At 43.4% G+C, this 10,000-nt stretch overlaps 1 protein-coding gene across 1 annotated transcript in view; it reads right to left on the bottom strand.

The window, feature by feature from the left end:
- LOC145411679 (jumonji domain-containing protein 1C-like) overlaps positions 1 to 10,000 on the bottom strand; it is a 202,951-nt gene that overhangs the window by 28 nt on the left and 192,923 nt on the right. Inside the window, exons 4-6 of the mRNA XM_080281685.1 lie at positions 9,621 to 9,815; positions 7,666 to 7,750; positions 644 to 729 (exon numbers count right to left, since the gene is read on the bottom strand). Of these exons, the coding sequence (XP_080137811.1) occupies positions 644 to 729; positions 7,666 to 7,750; positions 9,621 to 9,815 (366 nt within the window). The remainder of the gene's footprint in view (positions 1 to 643; positions 730 to 7,665; positions 7,751 to 9,620; positions 9,816 to 10,000) is intronic.

Genomic DNA, 10,000 nt, shown 5'->3' with positions numbered 1-10,000 from the left:
ACGGTTCAGAGAATAAAAATCATCAACAAAAATAACAATGAAAAACTGTCCCCCCTTTCACTGGTGACGAAGATAAAAAATGTACTTACCATTATCAAAAATAGATGTTTTCACCAAGCATTTCGAAACACTATACAGAATAAATTTAAAGGTGGTACAACTATGTTACTTACCCTTTACTGAGAGTGATATTGTGGGAAAAAATTAATATTACCCATTACCAAATTGTACACACATTAAATTTCTCACGGCAAATCACCATACCCTAAATACAAGAAAATCAATCATAAATGCAAAAGATGTGAAATGACGTTATTCACCCCAGACTGATGGTCATTGTTCGTGAAAAAAAAAAAAATGTTCTTTATAATTATGTTGTTGCCCTACCGTCGACAGGTAACTTGTAATACCCCCGAGATTACACACACACACACACACACACACACACACACACACACACACACACACACACACACACACAAGTAAAATGATACTATTTATCCCCGACTGAAGGCGATTAGGAGGATATTTTTCGGTGTCCAGTTACCCAAACTTTGACCCCACAGATATAAAAATACTGACATCCAATAAATGAATAAATAACATAAGTAAATAAATAAATAAATAAACTCTTGTTACTCACCCCCGACTGATGGTGATTGTTGGTGGCAGTTCTGGAGCGCCTCGGGGTGATGCCAACGTTCTCACCCCGCAGTATACTCTCCACCACTGAGGGAGAGACCATGACGCAGGGTTAGGAAGAGCACACGGATGTTATGGTCCCTAGGAAGGATTTACTGCTAATAGACAGACTTTCAAGATGTTCACAGAAGCCTAAGAACACAGAGATTCACACAGGGTTATCATGCACTGCAGTACATATAACATTGTCCTTATGATCTCAACAGGATAATCAAGTCTGATTGTTAAAACACACACACACACACACACACACACACACACACACACACACACACACACACACACACACACACACACACACACGCTATTCACAGACGCATAATTCGAGATTTGTGCAGCAGAGGAGTGGACGAGCACACCGCACATACCGTGAAAGACAATAATGATGATATAATTTACTATGACCGCAAATATTACTGCTACTATTACTGTAACTACGAAAACAATGGTCAAGAAGGCAGAGACTAGTTAAGATGAAGGCAGAATTTTAGATGAGAGCCAGAGTGAGGCAGGACTTGTGAACATCAGGCAGCAAAAGGGAAGAGATTGGAAAGAGATAAGACAGGAATAAAACAGTGATCAGGCAGGAATAAGACAGAGATCAGGCAGGTGTATGGCAAGGATAAGACAGAGCTTAGGTAAGAGTAAGGCAGGAATAAGGCAGAGATCAGGCAAGAATAAGGCACAGATCAGAAAGGAATAAGGCAGAGGTGAGGCAGAAATAAGACAGGAGTATGGGAGGAATACGAGAGATTAGGCAAGGCTAAAGCATGAGTAAGGCAGAGATTAGGCAAACTTAAGGCAGGAATAAAGCAAAGATCAGGCAGGAATAAGGCAGAGGACAAGCAGAGGGAAGTGAGGAAGAGAGCGCGCGAAGGAGGAAAAATAATATGGGGGGAAGAATGGAAAAGAGGAGGGGAAAGGAGAGAGAGAGAGAGAGAGAGAGAGAGAGAGAGAGAGAGAGGAAGGGAAAGGGGAAGTAGGAGCAGGAAATGAACGGGTCTTGAATTTGCCTCTCTGTTGTCTTGTATTTGTTTTTTCTCGGAAGGTACAATTTGCAGGCTTCTGGCCTTAGGTTCCTTCTTCCTTGCATTAAAAAAAGGCAGGGAAATGGCAATGTCAGGTAGGAGATGCGGAAAAAAGAGAAGTGATCAAGCATGAATAATGCAGAGATCAGGAAGGAGTGCATCTGGAATAGGATGAGGACAGGCAAGAGTGAGGCAGGGAGAAAGAGGTCAGGAGGAGGAAAAGGTTAGGTAGAGGTGAGGAAGGACAGCGAAGAAGCTAGGCATGAATGAGGAGGAAGGAGTAGGAAGAGGTAAGGCTGGAAGAGGAAGAGGTTAGGCAGGAAGACGAAGGGGTATGGTAGGAAGAGGAAGAGGTTAGGCAGGAAGACGAATAGGTTAGGAGGAAGAGGAAGAGGTCAGACAAAGGTGAGGCAGAGACAAGCTATCTTATTATTAACAAGGCAATTAGAGTTACGTCACTCTCAGTCAATCAGGATCAGTCAGGGGAAGGGGAGGGGGAGGGGATTGGGAGGGGGAGGGGGAGGGGACGGGGTAAGTGAGGATGAAGAGGGAGGAGGAGAAAGGAGATGAAAGAGGAGAGGAAGGGGGATGGAGAGTGAAAAGAGGAAAAGAGGGAAAGGGAGAGGAGGAAAAAAAGAGAAAAGGAGAGAAGGAGACTTACAAGAAATGAAAGGAGGAAGTGAAGAAAGGAAAGGAAAGAGGGGGACAAGGGGAGGTGAAAAGAGGAAGGGAAGTGAGGGAAAGAACGTGAAGCCGGAAAAATAAGATGGGGGGGAAGAATGGAAAAGAGGATGGGGAAGTAAACAGAGAAGAAGGGAAGGGGGAAGTTGGAGCAGGAGTAAGAGGGGAAAGAGGTGGAGTGAAAGAGGGGTAGGGGAAGAAGAGGAAGGAAGGGGAGAGGGGGAAAAAATTCTGTCTCAATTTAACTTTAAGCATTATGGAGAGATGGCTGGCAGATAGGTAGGAAAGGAGGGAAGGAGGAAGGGAGGAAAATTAGGAGAGGGAGAAAAAGGGGGAGAGAAGAGAAACAAAGATATGGAAGGAAGAAGGAACTATGAGAAGCAGGAGAAAAGAATGAGAGAGAGAGAGAGAGAGAGAGAGAGAGAGAGAGAGAGAGAGAGAGAGAGAGAGAGAGAGAGAGAGAGAGAGAGGAAGGCAGTCGGGTACATTCCGATGATAAATCTCTCTTTTATTGTTTCTTCCGAACTGACATGTCATCTCTCTCTCTCTCTCTCTCTCTCTCTCTCTCTCTCTCAAAACCACTTCAGCAAGGTTAAATTAGGTAGGTTAAGTTGGGTTAGGGTAGGTCAGACCAAGGTATATTAAACCAGCCTTGACTGACCTAGAATACTTTAAACTTAGATTGGCTTAGACATGGATGAACTCAAAAGCACAGGTGAAAAAGATCAAGAAGTCACACTAACTCACACTTGGTAGTTATTAGGTCAGGTATGCTTGCACCTAAATACCTACATGTGTGCTTGGTGTACATGTGTGCGTTATTATGTTGGCAGTTTTATGTACACGCAGACTTACAGGCACTTAGATATGTGGGGAGAGAGAGAGAGAGAGAGAGAGAGAGAGTTGGGTGAGGTCAGTGAGGATGATTGTGCTCACGTCAGCGGCGAGGTCACGAGAGGTTAGGCTGACCTCAAGCTGTTATGCTCACTCACACACACACACACACACAACAAATCATACATACAGACATCCAAACATACTGCAGTTATATAGATACACCCAAATACATTTAAAGTACATATTTACACATTTTATAGAAACACCTGTGCACATAATTTCAAGCAAACTCTCTCTCTCTCTCTCTCGGTCCGACATTTGGCCCCAATAGCATGAATACTTTAGTCCCCCCCCCCCGACTGCCTGCCCTCTCACTCATTCACTGGCAGGAAGAAATAAAAGAGGGAGGGAGGGAGGGAGAGGAGGAGAGAAGAATGAGGAGATGGGGAGGCGGGAGGAAAGGCTGAAGAAGAGGAGGGAGGACGGGACGCAAGCAGGAAGGAAGAATGAATGGAAGGGGAGGATGAAGTAGGAGGCAAGATGGAGAGTGGGAGAAAGAGAAGGTGGAAGATATGGTCAAAGAAAGGGAAGAGGTAGGAAGAGAGAAAGAATAGTAGGTAGGAAAAAAGGCAGGCAGGCAGGAAGAAGGGAGAGGAAGAGGAAAGAAGGAAGGAAAGGAAGGCAGAGTGGAAAGGAGTGAGAGGGATAAGGAAAATGAAAATAGAGGGAAGTAGGAGCAAAATCAGAGAGAGAGAGAGAGAGAGAGAGAGAGAGAGATGAAATGCCGAGATAAGAATTGAATGATGAGAGAAGTCAAGGAGAAAGAGACAAAGGAACGAGGAAGGAAGAGAGAGAGAGAGAGAGAGAGAGAGAGAGAGAGAGAGAGAGAGAGAGAGAGAGAGAGAGAGAGAGAGAGAGAGAGAGAGAGAGAGAGAGAGAGAGAGAGAGAGAGAGAGAGAGAGAGAGAGAGAGAGAGAGAGAGAGAGGGAGAGAGAGAGGAAGAATAACAATAATAAATGAAAAAAGGGATTACAGGATGATATAAAACAGAGATTAATAGTCTCACACACACACACACACACACACACACACACACACACACACACACACACACACATTTGTGGGTTAGGTAAACACAAACGCATGAACACGCCCACACCAATACAAACACATTTATGAACTTTAGAAAACATACATAAATACACAAGCTCTCTCTCTCTCTCTCTCTCTCTCTCTCTCTCTCACACACACACACACACACACACACACACACACACTTATCCAAGCAAACCAACTAATAAACACACTCACACACACACACACACACACACACACACACACACACACACACACACACACAGATTTTCGTCTTCTTACAGCTTATCTTATGCAGTTTGGTGGCTGAAAAAGACAATGCTACCCACCTACGACCTTGCATCTGCACTTCTTCGTGACCAGCTCCACATTCTAGAGTTTACTGCTATAACTCGGAATTCAAGATGGAGATGGTATTTTTAGGACAAGTTAAATAGTTGTGGTTGTGGTGGTGGCACGCTTTTTATTTGTGTGTGTGTGTGGTTGTGGTTGGGGCAGCTGTGGTTATACGATTATATTAACAGTTGTGGTGGTGAACTCTCTCTCTCCTTTAATGCCTCTCAACCTTTCTCTTAATCTCCTTTTCTTTCTTCATAACCTGTAGCTCAGACTTCCCTCCCTCCCTCCCTCTCTCTCTTTCTCACTCCGGCCTCCTTAAGAAAGTGGCTGTAAGGAGGAGCCATTCATGAAGATAAATGGGACTTTCGCTCTTACTGAAGTTCCTTTTCCTTACTCTCTTTTCTATCCTTTCTTATCCTTTTTTCTTTCTTACTATATTCTTCATCTTTACTTGCTTCCTCCTCCTCCCTTTTATCTTCCATTCTTTCTCCTTCCTTCATTCTTCTCTAAGTCTCAATTTCCTCCTTCCTTCTCTCCTTATGTTGCTTTTATCTTCTTCAACCTCCATTTTTCTTCCTATCCTTCCTCCTCCTCTCTTCCTTTCACTTGTTCTTCTTCTCTCTTTCCTTTCATTCTTCCTTCTCGCCATCCATCATTTTTTCTTCCTCTTGTTCTTACTCGTTTTCATAATTTGCTCTTTTATTTCTGTCATTTAATCTCTCTCTCTCTCTCTCTCTCTCTCTCCCTCTCTCTCTCCTTTAATTTCACTCTCTTACTCAGTCTTTTTCTTTCCGTTTTTCTCTCTTCACAGTTAATATCTTTCTCCCCCCCCTCTCTCAGGTAATTACAAACAGGAGAGGGAGGGGGGGGAAAACGGAGAAAGGATGGAGAAGGGGGAGGGAGGAAAGTGGGAGGGGAAGGCAGCAGGGAAGGGGAGAGGGGAAGAGGAATGGAGTAAGGGGAGGGGGGAGGTGAAGGGGAGAATAGCCCCCTTCCATCTTTTGTAACCCCTACCCTCTCCCATCCCCCCCTCTCCTCCCCTCCCCTTACCCACCCCCCATGGAGCGGAGGGGGAGGGGAATGGGGAGGGGGGCGTTATTGGAGGTCACACTAAAGGGGAGGGGTCGCAGCTGCCCTACCGCAATTCCTACCACAACTACCACCATCCCTACCACAACTACCACCATCGTTATCAAAGTTCTCAAAATCTCCTTTCACTATTGTCTTTTGCAGATCAACTAACATCATCCCTAGCAGAACTATTCCTATCACAACAACCAAAATCTTTTACCAATATCGCCCTTCCCACCACAACTAACACCATCCCTACCACAACTACCACCATCACTGCCACAACTTCCATCGTCACTACCACAGCTACAACAACCATGGCTACCACTGACTCTGATGATAATAATTAATAATAATAATAATAATAATAATTTCTAAAAAAAGGATGAGTGAGCCAGAGGAAGGGGAAGAGGGACGAAGTGATAAAAAGAGGGGAGAGGAAGGGAGAGAGGGAGACAGAATGAGGGAGAGGAAAGAGGGAAAGATAAGAGAGAGAGAGAGAGAGAGAGAGAGAGAGAGAGAGAGAGAGTCACCATAACCCAACCCAACTTAATGTAACCCAACCCAACCAAACCACACTTACCCAGACCCTACCTAACCCATCAACCCATCCAAACCAAATCTAAGCCATCCTAACCTAACCAAACCCAGCACATTCCACACTAACCACACACACCTCTACATCCAATCTCTCTACCATCAAACTATTTCATTCAGTTTCACAGCTTTCCTCGTGGTGTGTGTTGAATGACTGTGGTACACATAAATAATATTATTTTCTCTGTCTCTTATCTCTCTCTCTCTCTCAACGTCTGAATAACACACTGATCCTTTACTAAAATAGTTCCCCCCAGACTATTATTCCTTAAGTCATTATTACGGCCATTAAACACCTGGTAAACAAAAACACAGCAACTGACCTTTACCTCTGACCTATGATAACCCTCAGCCTTTCACGACACTGCCCACTGTGATCTGGGTGACTTGTGACCTGACTTGTTTGACCTGTGACCTGGCTTCCGTGACCTGTGACCTGACGTGTGACCTTGTTTCCCAATTTTAATATACGGCAGCGAACGTGTGCATAAGCTTAAATGATCCTAAGTTTTATATATTTCTAAACTGTCTATTATTTTCTATCTTCTCTCGTACAGCAAAAGAAAAAAATCACAAACCAAAATGAATAACTAAAAAAAAATGCTCCCCCCCAAAAAAAAAAAAAAAATCATTAATTTTAACTGATATGTAGATTCGTTTATATAAAAAATGGACTAACACACTAAACAGAAATGCCCCTGACCTCATCTTGACCTCTGTGACCTAACCTGTGGCTTGACCTTTTGACCTAACCCTGTGCCTGACCTGGATGAATAAATGACGTTAAAAATAAATGCCAAAAGTCGTGGAAGCAAGTGAGCGAATGAATGAATGAAAGCAGGGTGGGAGAGAGGAATGGGGGAGGGACGAAAGAAGGTGGGACGGAGGGAGGGATGAAGGAAAGAAGGAGTAAGGGTGGATGGATGGAAGGAACGAAGGAGGGAAGGATGGAAGGAAAGAAAGAAGGAAGGAGGGAAGGAAGGTAGGAGGGGGAGGGAGGGAAGGGCGACAGAAAGAGGTAATGACCATAGGATACCAATGTTAAACCCAAAGGATGCTAAGTTGTGATCCTCCCCCCCCCCCACCCTCCGCCTCTCTCTCTAAATATCTGTTCCATGAAGTGAACATTTGTCAAGGAATTATGAAAGAAGGAAAGCAGACAAGAAAGGAAGAGATATATAAATGTGGCCAAGGTGAGATTAAAGGAACAAAAATGAACAGTATACAAAAGACTAAGACCCCTGGATGAATGAAGCAACGAAGGCAAATACTGAGTGAAGGAAGGAATGCAGGAATGAATGACTGAATATCTTACCTCCCTCTCCTATAAGCCTGATCTGAACAAGGCTCGGGTCCTCTGAATGCTCCTCTAGTACAGTGTCGTCAGTTACCGTCAGCTCCTGAAAAAAACACAATATATCCCTTTTATTTACCCGTTATTCACTTGGTAATTACTTGTTACACCTGTTTTATACCTTATTAGATACCTGTATGGCATTTGATAGTTCCTGTATGAGATGTCTCCTATCCTCCTCCTCCTCCTCATCATCATCAGCATCCTTATCTTCCTATCCTCCTTCACCTCCTATTCCTCCTCTTCTTCCTTCTCCTCCTCCTCCTCATCATCATCATCATCATCATAATGTGCAATACTACCCATATAAATTACATCTCCATTAATGAAAAAGTATTCACCTCTTGGGATATGCAACAATCGCATATATATAATCCATCTATCATACATTTCCTGTCTCATATACCAACGTTATATATTGGCTGTACTAATTTCTAAACCCCTATCTGAGCCATATACTCTATTTACCAACATACTCAATAGGAACACCTGCTATACACCTGGCATACAGACACACCTGTTGTAGATATATTTATTTGTATATCAGTTTCGGTTTTATATTCGGTTACTAACACCTCAATACGCACACCTGACTCACTCTCTCTCTCATACACTTTTATGTCTACTTAACATCCATTTACCAACAAACTCAATAAGAACACTTGCCACACACACACACACACACACACACACACACACACACTTGTCATACACGTGCCACACACTCATCTTGCTCCTGCCTTAAACAGCCACACAAATTTATGACTACATTTCCTTTTCCATGATTATCTACATCACACCCATTTATTAATCAATCCATTACAAATACCTGCCTCATAAAGCAGTAGGTATCGTGTATGGAGATGTTTCTTTTTTGCCTTTCTCAATATCTATTTTACATCTATTGGCCAACAAACTCAATATGCACCTCTCTCTCTCTCTCTCTCTCTCTCTCTCTCACACACACACACACACACACACCTGTCACCCCACCACACTCCATAATCACTGTACCTAATAACACCTCCAATACCCCTGTCCAAATACACCTGTTCCTCAAGAAGAATATTTATGTGACCGCTCATTCTTTTGCTCCAAACACCTGTCGTACGCCCGGATTAATTCACACTTGCTACAGGTGTAATAATTTATCTTTCTAGCCAAATATGTGTATCTAGATTTACATAACTGATTCACAATTGTACTACATTATTCATTCACACTGACTAGCATCTCTCTCTCTCTCTCTCTCTCTCTCTCTCTCCTACACATGCGCACACACACACACAGACACACACGCACACAATTTTCTTCGCACCCTTAAACATCCACACCCACAAACACACCACACATCCCCCCCCCTTCACACACACACACTTCTCTTCCACACTCTTACACACCAACACATCTACACACACCATTCTCTCACACCCACACACACTCTCCACATCCAATCTTGCATAAAACAGAATCAACCAAAGACTGCCTGCCAGCGTGACACCTGGCCTAACATAACACCTGACTCCCGCTAATTAACGCACATGCCTCGCCAGGTAAATGCGGGATTTTTGGGTAATTAGGTCCATTCGATTACCTTAATGACCGTACGTTGATTGCAGGCTTCTGTGTGCACATGCCTGAAGGTGTACATAGGTATACGTACACGGATGTGAGGACACATACTCACATACATACATATTAACTGATGCACAGACACACACATACTTACACACACAAACCTAAATTCATCCATCCATCTTCCTATCTAACCATTTATCTGTGTCTATCCATCCAACTATACATCTTCGAGAACCTACCTACCTATCTATCTATCCATCAATTGTATCTATCAAGAAATAAAAATTAAGAACGACCTCCACAAGTAAGACTAAACACTTTAATCCCGCCATACATACCCTGGTAGCATCATTATATCCGACAATAACGGCGGTGTACCACTGTGTCGTACCCTCTGCACGGTACACCTGAACCCTGAACCCCACCAGCACGGAGGGTGTAGTGAGCAGAATGCGCTGACCGTCCTGCTCCCCCACCCACGCACGCAACGCACGCACGCACTCATCACCGCACACGCCGCTGAGGTCCCCATCCTGGAAAAAGGGATGAGGAAATTGTGGTGAGATTGGGAGAAAAGAGTATAATATTAATAATAATAATAATAATAATAATAATAATAATAATAATAAGAACAGTATTAGTAACGGTGAATTTTGTCAAGCATGGTTGCACCTAAAAGGTATATTTCCGCTAATAACCAAGATACATATGGGATTAT

Source organism: Coenobita brevimanus, chromosome 90 (genome assembly GCF_032717465.1).
Source record: "Coenobita brevimanus isolate Jiangsu-jjx chromosome 90, ASM3271746v2, whole genome shotgun sequence".
In the NCBI taxonomy this organism is placed as follows: domain Eukaryota; kingdom Metazoa; phylum Arthropoda; class Malacostraca; order Decapoda; family Coenobitidae; genus Coenobita; species Coenobita brevimanus.
Note: the sequence above shows the minus strand (reverse complement) of the source record. Positions and strands in the feature narration are given on the sequence as shown.